At 41.5% G+C, this 18,486-nt stretch overlaps 1 protein-coding gene across 5 annotated transcripts in view; it reads left to right on the top strand.

Annotated features, from left to right (window-relative positions):
* Positions 1 to 18,486, top strand: part of LOC122564833 (LIM/homeobox protein Lhx2) — a 52,965-nt gene that overhangs the window by 13,255 nt on the left and 21,224 nt on the right. For 2 of the 5 annotated variants that reach the window (XM_087998437.1, XM_087998436.1), the window contains exons 2-3: positions 3,147 to 3,349; positions 5,831 to 6,189. In XM_087998437.1, the coding sequence (XP_087854563.1) occupies positions 3,150 to 3,349; positions 5,831 to 6,189 (559 nt within the window). In that variant the 5' untranslated portion in view covers positions 3,147 to 3,149. Of the gene's footprint in view, positions 1 to 1,041; positions 1,743 to 3,146; positions 3,350 to 5,830; positions 6,190 to 18,486 lie in introns of those variants that run through there. The other 3 variants (XM_087998438.1, XM_043720143.2, XM_087998435.1) reach the window with 3 other exon arrangements.

Here is an 18,486-nt window from a genome sequence, read left to right as displayed (position 1 = left end):
TGCACATATCCCACCAGGTCTCTCTAGCGCTGCACCTCCTTTAGTATTGTGAATTGCGCCCCTACCAACATGTGTCACTTCCCTACATAATGTTCTATCTGCTCCATGTCCACCCATTCCACCTCCGTCCGCCATTCTTTTCCTCACAGTTCACAACACTTGTAAATGTCGTTGAAACTTTAATCCAATTTTCTCAAATGTACCATTGTAGCCAGACATCGCTGATATAAACAGCTTTCATATAGGTACAGGATGTATTGTCTTGTTCCAGGGTAACTATTACTTGAAAAGCCTGTAGGGTGCTGTGTATTCAGTCTGCAGTTATGGATCCCAGGCTTGGCTGGAATCTGCTATCTCGTTAAAGGGCTTGTTGAGGATGCACTTGAAGAATTGGATTGGTTTTGTTAAGAGACATTGAGTAACGGGTACACCTGCCTTTACTTGTCTCGGTCAGTTGAATCCGTCATTCTAAACCAATTTAAGGGAATTGATAATCGATAACTCAAAAAGCAGCTGATAGTCCCAGTTCTGATCTGTATATTGTCAGGAAATGACCTGCCTTATGCAATTGATATACCCGCTGTAACAGACAGCTGATGGATCTCTGCTTTCTGTTTATTCCACATAACTGAGGTTTTCTGGTAGCTTTCTGGAAAGGGACAAAAAGACCTGCAGAGGCATGGAAAGGGGCTCTGGGTGGGGGGGGGGGGGGGGTTGGAGGGGGAGCACGACAGTAAAGAACCGCACACGTGCGATAGGCTTACGATTGATTTAAAGTAAAACAATGTGACTCACTCATTATGGGACTGCGCCTTTAACTCTGTTCAAAGTGTTGAACTGTAGAAATGTTTCTTTTTTTTTGGTCCAGGACACCTTAAGCAGTTTCCCTTTAAAAGTGAAATCGCTCAGCAAACGCAGCTATCATAGGAAGGAGGTGACGTGCCGACAGCCAATAGGTATCCGGGAGGGCGGCGGCGGCGGCGGTACGTCCAGATAGAAAAGGCGCGGAGTCCGCGCTACTGCGACCCGTCAATCAAAGAGAGAAAGAAAACGCTTTGCAAGTCGGTGGCGTTAAAGGATTACACTAAATGCAGAGCGAACTCCTCCTCCCCAATTACTCACACAAGGTTGCGCTTTGCAGAAGAGTAACTTAGTAAAAACAACAAGCCTTCAAGTCTGCAGCTTTTTCTTTGCATGGAGATCAGACATTGCAAAAAACAAACCCTGTATTTTTTTTAATGTGATCAACTAACGGCAACACATCTTGATGGGAGCTGTTTAAAGAGAGCGGACTTCTCCTCCCTCCCCCCCCCCCTTAAAAAAAGGTTTCAAGTGACGTGATTATTTTTATTTCCTGCGCTTTTTAAGAACGGAGCCGTGGTTTGACCTCGCTTGTCTTTTCAAAATCAAAACCATTGAGGGAAGACATTGTGAGAACTGTGGCTTAAATGCATGGGCTAGGTCTGCGTCTTATGGAAGTTCTGGGCTCGAAATCTGAACAAGACACGTGTAATTTCCGTCAGTCAGCGATGCTTTTCCACGGAATCTCGGGGGGTGAAATGCAGGGAGTTATGGAGGAGATGGAAAGACGATCCAAGAACGAGCCAGGAATCAGCTCGGGGGTAGACATGGGGGAGAGAGAAACGGTAGGCAACACAGCTTTAACAAAAAATCTATAGAGGACTGCACTGAGATTGGGCAATTGTTATTTAAAATCATTTTATGCATCTACTCTTCACGAAGTAAGTTCTGTGTTTTCATTCCTATTTCTTTTAATTAATTGATAGCATAATAACTGAAGATATAAATGAAAATGACTAATGTTACAAGGAAATAACTAACAGTCGGTCTGGAGTCTCATTTGGAGTGTGTATCAGATTTGCTTGATTAAATTAGGCATTATAATTAATTAGATTTTAAATGATGTACACGGATGATCCAGCAACTTTAGAGATTTTTAACGAATTTTTCTTTGTCTTAAGAAAACTCAATATATGAGCAAATCCGATTGGTGTGAACCAACTTTATTTTAAAATTGCTTTTCCAAACCAAAACAGAAACTTTAATTAAAAAAAACCCACGGAAATACGACTCCGTGTTCCCCTTTGAATTTGGTGAAGACTTATTTATCAAAAGCGATGAAAGCTTTTGGTACATTATAACTGGAGAAGATCGGGATATTTTAGAAGCTGTTTTATGTGAATGTATATTGTTTGTGTTCCAGGTTTCAAAAGAAAGAAATAAAAATCTGATTTAACTTCGTAAAACCTGTTCAAATTAACCCATTTGGAAACAGTCTGAACACAATCCATTTGACAAGTAAACTCTCAGAATGCGGTCTCAAACGATTCGCAGGCTTTAACAGAGTACACATACTTGATTTGGTTTCATTCGGACAGGTTTATTCCACACCGCTGCCGTCTACATTACTAAGGAATTGCCCGGAATGGGCTAGTTCAGTCGCTTGCATTGACTTCAGGATGAGTATAGGTCAGGAAAGGCCTGTCTCATAAATAATAACACATGGCATAAAGCCGCGACTTTAAACTTGACAGTTATTACAAGGCAACATGATTAATCGTTTGGAAAAGGAACCGGAGTCTATGTATACGGGAAATACTTTGGATATGGATTTGGTGTTGTTGAAGTAATTTTAAACTGCACTTATCATCATGATGAAAGTCTTTGTGTATGATGGAGCAGATAGACCTCACTTACCGGTGTTGTTCCTCTTACTGTGCGTGAGAAATTCAATGTCATGGTATTTCGAGGACCGGCGTGTGTAAATGTGCGATTCTCGCAATACGGCCAAGTGCGAGAATGAAACGAATATTTGCAATTATGATGAATAATATAATTAGCCGTTTGGTTAACTAGTAACTACACAATAGGGAGCACAACTTCTCCGAGAATATATCCCTGAAACTTCTTTTAAAGACGGTGAGCGTATCATTTGCAAAACAAAATCATTGCGTTGGAATGTAGACGGCATGACCCACACTTTGTATCCCTTTGAAAAATTATCTGATACATGGTTGGTTTAATGGTTGGTGTGAGCTCTTTCCCCCGATGATAAGTTGTAACTCAATCTCTGGTGCGTTGCAAAGTGGGTGCTGATGGGGTGTATCCTGCTGGTGTTTTTGCAGACTATGCCGTCCATTAGTAACGAGAGACCGGCTCTGTGTGCAGGCTGTGGGGGGAAGATCTCAGATCGTTATTATCTGCTGGCTGTGGACAAACAGTGGCACATGCGCTGTCTCAAGTGCTGTGAATGCAAACTGGCCCTGGAATCCGAACTGACCTGCTTCGCTAAGGATGGCAGCATCTATTGCAAAGAGGATTACTACAGGTACCTAGATATGTTTTAAAAAAAAAACAGACAAAATGTCATCTGTAACTGGCAGCAAAACAGAGGCCCAATATTTTGCATGCAGTGAACAAGACAGAATATTTAGAATTTCACAAGTACATTGAGTAGTTGATCCTGATACACAAACAAGTAACGATACACATTTACCGGCTCTCTTGTCTGCACATCTACTAATGACTTTTTTAAAACAAGAAGAATAAGCCATTTATTACCCATTGAAACCGAAGCAAGTGGGAGCGTTGTTTTCAATTGGCAGAGTGGGTTGGAATAGTTAATGCGGAGACTTTTCTTTAAATATTTTATATAATGGGATATCAAGGTTTAAGATTTATTCACTACAGAGTCCTACCACAACGCTCAAGAGTATAAACGCGAATGGATTAACTATCTCTGGGAGAAATAATTCCGAAAACATCATGCAGACAGACACTCAGATAAATTGCGAAGTTGCTCGTAATCCGTTCTTTTTAATTTTAATTTTTATTTTTACATGAAAACATTAGCATTTAAAAAGTTGAAACCAGGCTCTAATAGAAAGCAAAATGGGTTTCAAGAAGGTTTAATTGCGTTAGATGAAATCTACCCGCCGTCAATTAAGATTCGTGTGGTGAAATGAACAACACCCAGTCGAGAAAAGTCTGTAAGAATAAACTGGCAGAACACAGGACACATTCTCGGTGCATGAGGACGACAATGAGAGAACCGTAGCTGTTTAAGCAGGAGCCAACCTGCGGGTAGCTAGTTGTAATGGTGCTGGAGTGTTTACAACATTAAATGGACAATGATCTGTTACTGATCTATTAGCTGAATTTAACTTGGTGCGCTGTTTTGATTTGCCCGAATGGTTCGCAGTGTAGCTTTTTCAAATATTGATACTGGACAAGTAAAGACAAGAAATTCAAGCTCCTTAAACTGGGAGCCGAACATTCAGGGCGAGTTGAGCACCAGTTGCTGTTGGCCAAGACTGTATTTTCTTAAAAGAAACTTTCCGTATTTTCATTGTAAGCCATTTTAAAAAAAACTAAATGCTCCCCTCCCGCATTAATAGGAAATAATCAGGAAAGCAGGGCCTTTCTAGAGTCGGGATACATATATGTTTATGGATGACAATATTGAAAAAGAATAACTCTAATTAACAAAATCCGCATTCAATGCGAATTCGGTGAACTCTTACAATCAGCTGATAGCGGTCTAAAGGTTGGGGCTATATCCTGGAGATATCGAAAAGCACGGTCAGATTGTCCCGTGCCATAATTCCGCTGAAATCTCTTTCATTTGCATAGTTCATTTAAACGGTTAATATTTTAATGATGCTGTTTGCACCGAGCGTAATGTTTTATGCATGATCTTCCAATTAAAGAACCGCGCCACGAAATTTAAATTTAAGCCAAATGCATACCTGGTGTAGATTTCAGGAGCACATGCTCTTTTATCGCAGACACAGGACTAGCCAAACACATTTGACTTGTTATATGAGACAGAAAAAAATGCAGTGTTTACATACATTTTGTGCAAAATAGACTTGGATCACATGGATATGTTTCTGTTGATCTTAGAACGACGAAAATTAACAGTAATGCCATTAAACTGTTCCAATATTTAGCGAGAAAACTTACAGTTTGTGGACTATTATTAAGCACTCGGAGTTTTCCCAATGTAGATTATAGTTTAGCTTTAAAACCAACTTGATTTTTTTAAAAAAAGCCTACTTGCTCCGTTATTATTTGAATGGTTAATGGAAGTGGAACTGCATTCGAAAAGTTCAGACATTACAATCCGGACTTTAATTTTCCAATGGACCCGATCAAGTATTTCAACTTTGAACTCCACAGAGGAGCAATTTATTATCAAAATAAAACGAAATAAATGTATTTTAGCGGTAGAATTGGGGTCCTATAATGTTCTTTTCTTAAAATACCATAATCAATTCATAAACAAAGGAAGACGTGTTAAGATTCAGAAGGCGCAGCAGGAACAGCTTTCAGTAATGTTTTGCCCCAACAGCATCTATCCCACTTAGAGATGGTCACAACTGCCCCACACAAGGATGACATTACAAACCCAATCGCCCCTCGCAATGATATTGAAATTGACATTTTCTGACAGACAAATCTCGTCAGTTTCACGGTTCATTTCGGGGGGGACAGTATATTACCGCTGTGTAAATCACAGCTGGTAAAAATTCCCCAGCACGGCGGACAGGAACTGGCTTTAAGTTGCTGGGTGGACTACCTGAGCTGTTGCTGTTTGCTTGGGTGGGTTGTGGGGGATGCAGGTGGGTCTACCGAACCGTCCTAAATGCATTCCCAAGACAACCTGTTTATTACACACCACACGGCGACGGAACACTCAGAGCGACACTAGAAGCATGCTAGACTCTAACTGATTCGACAAAAAGGTAGCAGAATGTTTGAATATTTGTCCTTTCTACATCATCCCTCCCCCGAACCCCCACCGCAGGAGATTCTCCGTGCAGAGGTGCGCCAGATGTCACCTGGGCATCTCAGCATCAGAAATGGTGATGAGGGCAAGAGACTTGGTCTATCACTTGAACTGTTTCACGTGTACAACCTGCAACAAGATGCTGGCAACCGGGGATCACTTTGGCATGAAGGACAGCCTGGTGTACTGCAGGATTCACTTCGAGACTCTGATTCAGGGGGAATTTCAGGCTCACTTCAATCACACAGACGTGGGCACCAAGAGCGGCGCTGCCCTGGGCCTACCATTCTACAACGGCATGGGCACTGTTCAGAAAGGACGGCCCCGTAAGAGGAAGAGCCCAGGACCGGCGGCTGACCTGACAGCTTACAACACAGGTAGGACTTTCTCAACTCCCACCCTGACAGCCGCCTCGGCCATGGCTGGCTGCTGAGGGTGGGAACTGCTTGCTGTTTGTGCTAAGGTGGTGTCTGAGTGAGTAATCCATCCCTGGGACAGGACAGCAAACATCAGGCAGCGGCGGAACACGATGCTGCCTTTAGCTGGATGCCCACATGACAATTAAAAACATTGGTTCATAACTAACTCCTGTGCTTGAACCTACCGGTTGTGGCTCCCAGTTAGTGACAAACAGAAGCACAGTGTTTCTGGATGTGATTAAACCCTGTCTCCCGAACCCAGCTGCAAGGGCACTGTGTCAGTGGGAAGCCTCTGGCGTCCTCCCAATGAAGGGTCTACCCCACTCCCTTCAAACCCCCACCCCTCTTACCCCCCCACCCCTCTCCCCATCCCCTCTCCCCATCTCTCTCTTCTCTCCCCCCACCCTCTCCCCATCCCCTCTCCCTTCTCCTCCCACCCCTCTTCCCCCTCCCCATCCCCTCTCCCCATACCCCCTCTCCCCATACCCTTTCTCCTCTCCCCTCTCCCCATCCCCCATTCCCTCTCCCCATCATCTCTCCCCTCTCCCCATCCCCTCTCCCCCATCTCCTCTCCCCCATACCCTTTCTCCTCTCCCCTCTCCCCATCCCCCATCCCCTCTCCCCATTCCCTCTCCCCATCCCCTCTCCCCATCCCCATCCCCTCTCCCCATCCCCATCCCCTCTCCCCATCCCCTTTCTCCTCTCCCCTCTCCCCATCCCCCATCCCCATCCCCTCTCCCCCATCCCCTCTCCCCCATCCCCTCTCCCCATACCCTTTCTCCTCTCCCCTCTCCCCATCCCCCATCCCCTCTCCCCATTCCCTCTCCCCATCATCTCTCCCCTCTCCCCATCCCCTATCCCCTCTCCCCCATCCCCTCTCCCCCATCCCCTTTCTCCTCTCCCCCATCCCCTTTCTCCTCTCCCCTCTCCCCATCCCCTCTCCCCTATCCCCTCTCCTCCCATAGTGGGTTCCAACCTCCGACTCCCAGCAACACCTCTTGCATGTCTTGTTTACTCGGGCATTTGTACAGCGCCGCTTCTTAAAGATACACCGGTTCAGGCGGCAACTCTCCAGTAAAGCGGAATGTAATGCTCGGGGAGTTCTTGCTGCTGGCAAGAGGCGCTTTGGGAATGCAGCCTGTTTGTGTCACGTGAAGGGTGAATGCTTCAAAACTGATTCAACCAAAAAAAAACCCAGGGGCGGACGTATTTATTTGAACTTTATTTGGAAGTATTGCTGTGCCGAGCTGATAGTGAAGCGAATAAAATACTTTCTCCCTGCCCCCACTCCAGCCTCTCAGACTGCTGGCGAAGGTTGGTGTGAGTCGTTGCCTGCAATGATTGCGCCTCATACACGGTATTCACGTTTGAATAATAGGCAGGCTCGATTCTTTGTGGTGGGAACTATTTACGTATCTGAATTTATTTTAAGACATTCTGAAAAGCAGCCGAGCCCAGTGCATGCGGAAAGTTACAAAGGGTCTGTTTTCCTCCAATGCCGTTTGAGAAATGTTTCTGTGGGAGCCCTGAAATGTAAACACGCTTACGTGTCCCTCACCACCTCCTCCCCGAACCCCCACCCCCACTCCACACACCTTGCTGATTATTTAAACACGGGTGAGAGATAGTTGTGGAAAATATTGCGCGGCCAAAATCCCTCAGCGTCTCTCTCTCCCATTGAAACCTGGATGCCCGAATTGTCCGTTCTGACAGGGAGGGCAGTCGCTGGAGATAGAAGGTGTTGGAGGAAAGGGAGCTGTGTACGCACACAAAGTGCACCCCCGCCATCCCAAAAGAGGTCGCATTTGGCCGGAATGGTTGATGCGTTTAGTTTTGTGACGCTCTTCTTAGAAGCCCATCTGAGCGATTTGACACTCCCCCCCCCCCCCCCCGTGTATGTTTTGCAAGGCCAATATGTAGGCGGTGCTGGGGTATCTTTATTTAGAGTTACATGTGTGTCTTCAGTCCTGGGAACCAGGGCAACCTTATAGAAAAGGGTTAGGCCAAACAGAAAGGGCTGACCTTTTGAATCGACTCCTTTTTGGAGCTTTACAATGGGAGCACTTCCTCCTCCCTCCCTCCTTCCTATTCTCTGCCCCAATAATTAAATGTTCCAGAAATTCACAGGGCTGCTCAAAAAAAGAGGGGGTGCCGCCCATCAGGCATTTTGATCATATTTTGTGTCAGGTTCCAAATTTGAGTGGAACATTGCTATTTCAGATTTCCTTCAATGGCCTATTGACACCACATATATACAGGACCCCTGAAATCGACAGGTAACCGATGTTAAATGGAAAGGCACATGTTGCACTCAGTGGGAATGGGCAATGACATACACATCAGTTTCTACGTAGACATAATCATTAGAAGTCTGTCCACATTCTAACCCGATTGAGTGGAAAAGTCTTGCAATAATGACCTCAGATCCTTTCATAACCCCAAACGCCGCGAATTCCCCTTCAAAGAGTTTACTCGCAACTTTTACCAATGTTAAGCTTTTAGTCTTTAGAGAATTGGGACTGAGGGGGGTCCTGGCCAGGTTTTAGATGGAGATGGAGGCTGACAAGTGGAAAACAGCTCAGATGGATGCCGGAACTTCAAACGCCTCCTTTGCTAATGTTCTTCTTTTAGACTTTAATTTTTTTTTTGCCCATCATGGGGAGGGGGGAGTGGTGGGGGAAGGGAGTTGTCATTTTTTTCCTGGCGGCCTTCCGGGAGGCCAGTAGTGTTTCTGGGTCAGTAAATCAATGGGTGAAACCTTGTGGAACAAGCTTCTCGCTCAGAACTAAATACCTGTTGTACAAAACTGCAAATCCCTCAGCGGATTCCCAACAAATACAAAAACAAAACCGGCCAGTTCCTAAAGAGCATCAGATTGGCTCTTCCTTCTTTGCTACGATCGGAAATCATCTCTCATAAGCTGCCCTTTATCTTGAAGATACCGTTAACAGCACGTCATCCTATAAACGAACCTGCACTCACACGCTTACCATTTTACGGAATTTCTAATCAATTGATCCGAAATCTCCGAGCCACTGGTGAATTATAAACTACTTAATTTGTGCCGAATATTGAAAACCCGTTAAAAAGCAAGCCGAATTACTGCTCATGTAAATTCTTTCATCACTAACCTGTTGGACTATAATTTGGAGAAAGATTAGTGATATAGAGAATGCAAGTTTCATGACCTATTAGAAAATCCACAATCTTGGTTAATACTTCTTTTTTCGTTGACAGCCTGTTCGCTGTGAAAATCATTAATACTCACTTGGAGAAAATAACAACGTGGCACACGAATTCGTGCTTCCCCACGTTGGAATGCTGGCACAAGTTATTTTGCAGTCAATGAACTGTGCGTCTGCACGACCTCCCCAATGACTGCTTTTCGGCAAAGCTAAAAATCACACAACACCAGGTTACAGTCCAACAGGTTTATTTGGAAGCACTAGCTTTCGAAGCGCTGCTCCTTCGTCAGGTGGTTGTGGAGTACAGGACACAGAATTTATAACAAAAAATTACAGTGTCATACAGTAACCTGGATTGTTAAATATATCACTGTTTGTTCAATATATCACTGCATGACACTGTAATCTTTTGCTATAAATTCTGTGTGCTACGATCTTATACTCCGCAACCACCTGATGAAGGAGCAGCGCTCCGAAAGCTAGTGCTTCCAAATAAACCTGTTGGGACTATAACCTGATGTTGTGTGATTTCCTTTTAATTTTGTCAGTTCAGTTGGCTGGATTATTGGTTTGCAGAACAGTGTGATACCAACAACGTGGGTTCAACTCCCATCACTGGTTTGAGGTTACCATGATGGACTCTCCTTCTCAATCTCTTCCCCCATCTGAGGTCTGGATGCCCTCAGGTTAAATCACCACCAGTCGCTTGTCTCTAATAAGAGAGCAGCCCCCTATGGTCTGGTAAGACTATGGCGATACAACAGCCAACACCGGCTCCTCCACATCATGCATTTTGGGTATTTAGCTCCCGGTGTTCTCCCTTCGTTGAAAAAGGCGCTTGTTTCTGATCCATCTACACCGAGAACGCCTCTGGGCTGGTTTGTAAAAACGCCATTTAAAATTAGCTTCGTGGTTCTAGATAATCTTTTACTGACTTTTTTTGTAAAATTATCCTTTCATAGTTTTAAGCTTTTTTGTTTTCTTAACGTCTTTGCTAACAGTAAAACTGAAAGCAGCGGTTTTCTCTCGACTTGTCAATGTATTCATGCTTAACTCATTACTTAATTCACCTCTTCCCATTTACAGGCTTCAATTATGCTAATTAGAATCTATTGCCTAATAATTACATATTTCCATCGCTAAACAACTTGTTGGTACACAAAAAAAACGGGGCATTGCAATTCTGAAAAGATAGAGAAAAAAAGCACCAATTGTTCCTCTAACGAACGAGAAAATTTCAGGGAACGTGGTTGAACAGATAAATAGAAGCAAGTTTCATGAGCCTAATGTCCTCAATAGCGACACTGGTTGCATTTAATATTTACCGAATAGAAACTTTTCTAAGAAAAAGGTTGACAACATTAAATGTAAGTAATTACAATAAAATATTCAGAAAAAGAAAACAAATTACCCTTGTAGTTGCTGACATGAGTGTTACTTTCCACATTTCATTGAAACCCTTCCTATTTCTCTCGTTACATTATGCGCGCGAAGTCCCAGATGAGAGCTATCGCCGACCATTGGTTTTAATTGAGGGAAAGTGGTCGGAAGTGAGAAATAGACTTGGGTCAAGGGGAAAGTGCCCATTTTCTGCACCTCCCCTTCCACTCTCCTGCAAATAAAACATTTATCCACATTCGATTCGCCTTTGCTATTAAACCTTTGCTAGCATCACAGCGCTTTCCCTGTGTAATAAACCTTTGATTTATCCCCAGCTTGTAACTGTGGGATTGGCGAGTCCACTGATGAGGTGCCAACACTGAACGAATCTTATCCTCGAAAAAGGACATATAACCTTTACCTTCTCTTCAATCAGGCTCTATCAGGTTAGGATAGGTCCGGAAAATCTAAAGCCTCGTCATGCGACATAACCATTCCTGTTTTTTTTAAAAGAAAAGCTGGCTGGAACACTGCAGCGTCAGATCAATTGCAAAACGAGTTTTTGAATGCAAGACTGAATTTCCAAAAAATATAAATGATATTTATGATTTGGAGATGCCGGTGTTGTACAGGGGTGATCAAAGTTAAAAATCACGCAACACCAGGTTATAGTCCAACAGGTTTATTTGGAAGCTAATGGTTCCAATTAAACCTGTTGGACTATAACCTGGTGTTGTGTGATTTTTAACTAAGTAATATTTACATTGATATATCCTTCTGTACTGGTGCGAACTAAACAGGAGATTACAGAGTATAGCAATTTGAACTTGCAGCATTGTTGATGGTGTTTGAAAGGGCAAAACGAGAAAGCTTTTAAAACTAATAGATATCCCAGTGTTTTCCATAATTTTGGAGCTTTAATTGTATATTGACTGTTAGTATGTGGAGTCAATAATGCAATAGAAAAAGCTGTGGATTAGTGTAATTAATGTATTCATGTATTTCAGTGTTGTTGCTTGCTTACGGGAGCTCTTAACCCTTTGAACTTTTCTAATTGAAAGGAAACTCCCTGATCACAGCGGTCCAAACACCTCCACTTGCTTTTTAACAGCAGGTTGTAAATTGCAGGATCATTATGTGGTGAACCGTGGTTAATTTTTAAATGCGCGATCGATAATTGAACAGCAACTAGTTTTATACTGAGCCACATCAAATGTAGAGCAATTCCCCAAAGTAGGGTCGTGAGAATCTGATAAGCAGCGTTTATGAACTGTACAAAGGGACATTAATATTCATTTTTTAAATCTACCCATATCTCACAATTGCAACGGAGTCTTCAATACCTTTTCTTCGTTGATGATCCTAATGAAAAAGTAGTTGAACCCATCGGCTCTGGAACACTGTCTCCCCCTTGAGGTTTCTAAAGTACTATTTCTGCTGGTCCCACAGCACAATCGACAGTTGCTCAAACACGAAGAATTTAGGCGCAAAATGCCATTTTCAAAATTGATTTCAACAAAATAAACTTCCGGTAGTTTTCTGAACACTGGATAAATCAAACAAAGCTGTGAATAGTTTTCGCCCTGTGTTGGAAACAACTCAAGATGTGAAATAAAGTTTTTTTTGTGATAATTTAATAAGTTGTTGCGAACTGAATATTGTCACTGGGAATAACATAAACTATAAATACACCAGAAAAGGTCGTTTCTATCAAAACAGATTGCAACACTTTTCCATAGCCTGGCCTGAACATTTAACAATGAAAGGCAACATCATTTCTTTTTAAGAAGATTTGGCACTTTTTGAATATGGGGAAGTAATTATAAGTAGGGAACTCTACGATTTGTGGCTTTGAGAGTAGCTCTCAGCAGTAATATCAGAAGCCAGAACACTAACATTTTGATGATCCTGACATTTTCTCATAATACAGATCTCTCCAACATTAGCCAACATAAAGGAATCATTTCAGCACGAAGTTAATGCTGTTAAACATTGTGAAAAATATGAAAACAACTGTCTACAGCTTTCTGTTCATTTTGAAATAATGTGATGCTATTATTTGATTAGTTAATTATAAATAGAAAAATTCTACAGTGAATAGCAGTATAAGTGCACCACTTCTCCTTAAGAACCATTTATCCTGAGGAATGGTCTTCAGAGCTGTATCACTTTATGTATTCTCAAGTCCAATGAAATCCATCCTTGGGCCATATGTGTGGCCTTTTGCTTTGTTTAAAGACATTTGAATAAAGTCATTGCTTGCCAATGAAATGGATGCCAGAAATTGTGAAGAATCTCGCATGTACACCACTTTTGATGAGTCACAGCCACTTTCTTAAAGCTGCAGTGCCCCAAGTTGGCAAGATATCACTGACTAAAACATCAGTGAGCATTCCTACAAATTGGAAATGTTGGATTGAGCTCTTGCTTACCTGAGTTTCAGATCTTCATGATGGCAAAACAGAGTTAACATTTTATTCAAATTTACTCTTTGGAGTTCCAAAGAAGAGTAATTTTATTTAAAACATAACTCTGTTTCTCTCTCTACAGATGCTGCCAGTCCTGCTGAGTTTTTCCAGCACTATCTGTTTGTATTATGGATTAAAAAATGGCCAGACAGTAAACTCAAGAACAGCTCAGTACTTGCAATACTTTTTATTATCTTGCAGCTTAGAGTCATGACTCAGACCAAACAAGATTGTTATGAGTCATAGTCATAGAGATGTACAGCATGGAAGCAGACCCTTTGGTCTAACCCGTCCATGCCGACCAGATATCCCAACCCAATCTAGTCCCACCTGCCAGAAATTCACAGTATTATAACACAGGTCCGATCAGAAAAGTTAGGTCTATTTTTCTGATTCATCGGCGTTCATTTCTAAGAGACTAGGTTCTGGTTTTTAGCAGAAACACAAGGATGATGAGTGAGAATCAATGTCATGATAGTACAAACCACGGTGTGCTGAGACTAACTGCCTAGAGAAAAAAACAGAAATTCTGTTTCTCAATAGTTTGCTTTCCTTAGTTCTGAATGATTTGTTGTACAAACAATACAAAACTGTTGTCAGACTACAGTTTGAATATTGTGAACAGTTTTGGGATCCTTATCTAAGAAAAGATGTATTGGCATTGGTGGCAGTCCAGAGAAGGTTTCACTAGGCTGATCCTGGGTATGGAAAGGTTTCTTATAAGGAAAGGTTGAATATGTCATTCCTGTACTCATTGGAGTTTAGACAAGTGAGATAAAATCTTATTGAAGCATGGAAGATTCTTAGGTATTTTCACAGGGTAGATGTGGAGATGTTGTTTCCCTTTTTGGGAGATTCAAGGACCAGAGGGTATCTTCTCAGGGCAAGGGGTCACCCGCTTAAGACAGAAATGAAGAAGCAGTTTCTTTTTTATCTTGGAAAAAAATCAAACTGTGGAATTTTTTTTACCACAGAGAGCTGTTGAAGATATGTTATGAAGTATATTTAAGGCTGAGGTAGACTAAATTTTAATTAGTAAGGAAATCAAGGGTCATAGGAATAAGGCAAGAAAGTGGAGTTAAGGCTTGTCAGATCACGCATCATTTCATTGAATGACAGAGCACATGCCATGGACTAAGTGGCTTACTTCCACTCCCATATCTTATAACCTTATTATAGGAATATATAATGGTAATTCAACCACAAGAAATGTTCAGTTTGAAAGTAGTTGCAGTTTGAAAATTTGCGCTTATTTCACAGTAATCCTAAATTTGTGAAGTGGGAAGGAGTCATTTAACACAGCATTACCTTATTTATTTTTAATTATTGTGCTCTATCACTTATAGTAAACAAGCAGCAGCTTGCACTGAGGCACAATTTTACATAAAAGTTAAATTGGGGGATTCAGTCAACTAGTCTGTGTTAGTATTAATATCCCATGCAAGCAGACTTCCTAAACCTGTGTATCTAATGTCTATTTATTAATCTTACTTTCAAGTGCCAATTTAACCTATTCTTAATGTTACTTTATCTCTAAACCAGTCCCTATTGTAATAATGCATTCCACAACTGCAGAACATCCTGTTTAGAAAACTACTCCTGTTGTGCCCTTAACACTATTTAATTTAATCTTATATCTATATCTCCATATGACAGACCCCTCAATCACCAAAAAAATTTACCATTTATCAAATTTTAAGCACCTCTATCAAATCATTATACAATCTCCACTTTCTAATGATAGTTTGCAATATTTACTTTCTTGAACAATAAGCTCCAGACCTCCTATCATATTATCATTTTCATTTTATGATACAATGCCACCCACATTTAAAATTATGAATCTTAATAGATGCTATTTCATGTGAAAATTGAGAAGTGGGATTGAGCCATTATATACAAAATGTTGCATTGTTGTCTTGAACAACTGTGAAATAGGAGAGAGTGAGGACTGCAGATGCCTCCTTCACTGCCAAACTGTTACCGCCCGATGCCTGGAGGAACACCCCATATTCCACCTTGGAACCCTGCAACCACATGGAATAAATATGGATTTCAACAGCTTCCTCATTTCCCCTTCCCTCACATTATCCCAGTCCCAAGCCTCCAACTCGGCACTGCCTCTGGATCTGTTCATCACTCCCCCCTCTGACCTATCACCTTCTCCCTCACCTTCATCCACCTATCATTTTCTCAGCTCCCTTCCCCCCCAGTCCCACCCCCTCCCATTTATCTTTCAGCACTGACCCACTAGCCTCAATCCCGATGAAGGGCTTTTGCCCAAAACGTCGATTCTCCTGCTCCTCGGATCCTGCCTGATCTGCTGTGCTTTCCCAGCAATACATTCTCGACAACTGTGAAATAGTTAAGGCAGAACAATGTTGTCTCAAGTCAATTGTATTCAACTTCTGCCAGAAAGAAAGTCTTCACAGAGGCTTTAATTTGTGGATCTAGGCATTAAAGAAATATAATCCTGAGTGTTTAAAGAAAATAGATAGGAATCTTTACTGGACTATGAGGCATGTGCTGCATGAGCAGAAATTTAATAGGAGTGATACATTACTATGATAGTTAAGCATCAGCAAGTATTTTCTTTTATCATAATTATAGAGATACTACATGTGGCAATATACATGCAAAGAAATTAACTTTAATTTATCATTCATTCTTTTATCAGATGTGGGTGGGACTGACTAGGCTAGCATTTATTACTCATCCTGAACCACCTTTTGGGACCATCACCCTTCATGTTAGCAGGGGAGTTTCAGGATGTTGACCTGACTGCAATAAATGAATAATGCTATACCTGAAATTCAGTGCAATGTGTGGCTTAGAAAGAAGGAATATTTGTGCAGGAATAGGTCATTCAGCTCCTTGAGATTGCTTTCCTGTACTAGATCATGTCCGATCTTCTACATCGACACCATTTTAAAAAAATAGAATCCCTACAGTGTGGAAACAGTCCCTTTGGCCCAACAAGTCCACAGCAACCCTCCGAAGAGTAACTCACGCAGACCCATTCCCCTACCCTGTTATCCTATATTAACTATGGGCAATTTATCATGGCCAATTCACCTAACCTGCACATCTGTGGACTGTGGGAGGAAACCGGAGCACCCGGAGGAAACCCACACAGATACAGAAGAATGTGCAAACTCCATACAGACAGTTGCCCAAGGCTGGAAGTGAACCCAGGTCCCGGGTGCTGTGAGACAGCAGTGCTAATCGCTGAGCCACTCTGCTGCCCATTTTCCAAACCACCACTACATCCCTTAACATCATTAATATGTTGTAACCTATCAATTCTTATCATGAATTTCCACAGCTCTCACCGGTAGAGAATCCCAAAGATTCATTGTGCTCTGAGTCAGCGTTATCTCAATTGATATGGCTTGTCCCTTATTCTGAGACAGTGTCCCCTGGTTATGGATTGCCCAGCCAGGCCAAACATCCTTGCTGCATCTACTCTGTCTAGCCCTTTAAGAATTTTGTAAGTTTGAACAAGATCACCTCTCAACTTTCTAAACTCTCAGGAATACAGGCCCAGTCACCTCAGTCTTTTTTCATTGTACAGTGCCATTATCCCAGGAGTTAATCTGGCAAATCTCCATTGCACACCCTCTCTAGCAAGTACATCCTTCTACAGTAAGTGGGCTAAGACTGCACAGAATACTGCAGGTGCAGTCTCACCAAGGTTTAAACATTTGAAGTAACACATTTTTACTCCTGTACTGAATCCTTTTGCTGTCAAGGCAGAAATGTCATTTACCTTCTAGTTCTTTTGAACCTGCATATTAGCTTTCAGTAATTATGTAAAAGGACTCCCAGGTGCCTTTAGCTATCAATATTTCACAATCTTTCGCCATTTAAGAAATGCTCTATACCCCTATTCCTCTGACCAAAGTGAATAACCTCAGATTTATCCACATTACATTTCATCTGCTATGTTGTTTCCCACTCACTCAGCCTGCCTAAGTCCACTTGAAACATTTTGCATCATCTTTACAACATACATTTCCACCTGATTTGATGTCACCTGAAAATTTGGAAATATGTTTAGTTCTCCCCCAGCCCCATTCAAATCTTTGATATAGATCGTAAAGGGTTGGGACACAAGCATTGTGATTTTTGTCATACCCCATTTATCACAGCTGGCCAATCTGAAAATGACACATTTATTCTTACTCAGTGTTTTCTTTCAATTAACCATTCCTCAGTCTATATCCAAATATCACCACATATCCCATGTGCTAGCTTCCTGTGTGGGACCTTATCAAAGTACTTATGGAAATCCAAATGATCACTTCTATTCTAATAAGATTATCCTCAGAAAATTCCAACAAGTTTGCCAATCATGATTTCCTTTCATAAATTCATCTTGATTCTGCTCTGAGTATCCAATTGTCACATCACTCAGAGCAGATTGTAACATTTTCCCAATTACTGACATCAGGCAACAGATCATAGTGCCTGCCCCCCCATTTTTTCTCTCCCTCCTTTGTTAAATTTGTTAACCCCCAATCTTCAGAGACTGTTCCAAAATATACAGAAAGATGATCACTAATGTACCCATTATCTCTATATCAACTTCTTCCAATGCTCCCTAATATAGATAATCAAGTCAGAGAGGTTTGGTACATTTCAGACTCGTTCATTTATTTTTTATTACTTTTTTGCTGTTACTTTTAGTTTTTTATTTTCACAAGTCCCTTGGATCTACTATTTCTGGGAGATGTCTTATATTTTCGTCCATGAAGTGAGGCACAAAGTAATTATTTGCCTTATCTGAGCATTTCCCTTTTTCCCATTAGAAATTCTTCTGCTCTGTCTGTGATAGACAATTGTCTTTGGTAATCTTTTTCTCTTGACGTACCTATAGAAGCTTCTACATTCTATCTTTACATTTCTTGCTCATCTGTATTGATTTTATAAATCTACTTTTCTTTGTCAGTTTCTTGGCATTTTTCTTTTAAATTCTAAAATGCTCTCAATCCTCAGGCTTAGTTTTTTTTTGACAACTTCATAAACTTCATACTTTAATCTTATGCCATCTTAAACTTTCTTTGTTAGCCTTGGTTGACCTGCTTTTCCCATTGAGTTTTATGCCTTAAAGGAATGTATGTTTGTTGCAAACTATGCATTAATTCTATTAATACTAATTATTGCCTGTCTACAATCACATTTTTACAAGGATTACCTCAGTGCACCACAGCCATATTTTC

This window comes from Chiloscyllium plagiosum, unplaced genomic scaffold (genome assembly GCF_037043375.1).
Source record: "Chiloscyllium plagiosum isolate Xiang-an unplaced genomic scaffold, Cpla_swu_hap1 HiC_scaffold_21, whole genome shotgun sequence".
Lineage (NCBI taxonomy): Eukaryota > Metazoa > Chordata > Chondrichthyes > Orectolobiformes > Hemiscylliidae > Chiloscyllium > Chiloscyllium plagiosum.
Note: the sequence above shows the minus strand (reverse complement) of the source record. Positions and strands in the feature narration are given on the sequence as shown.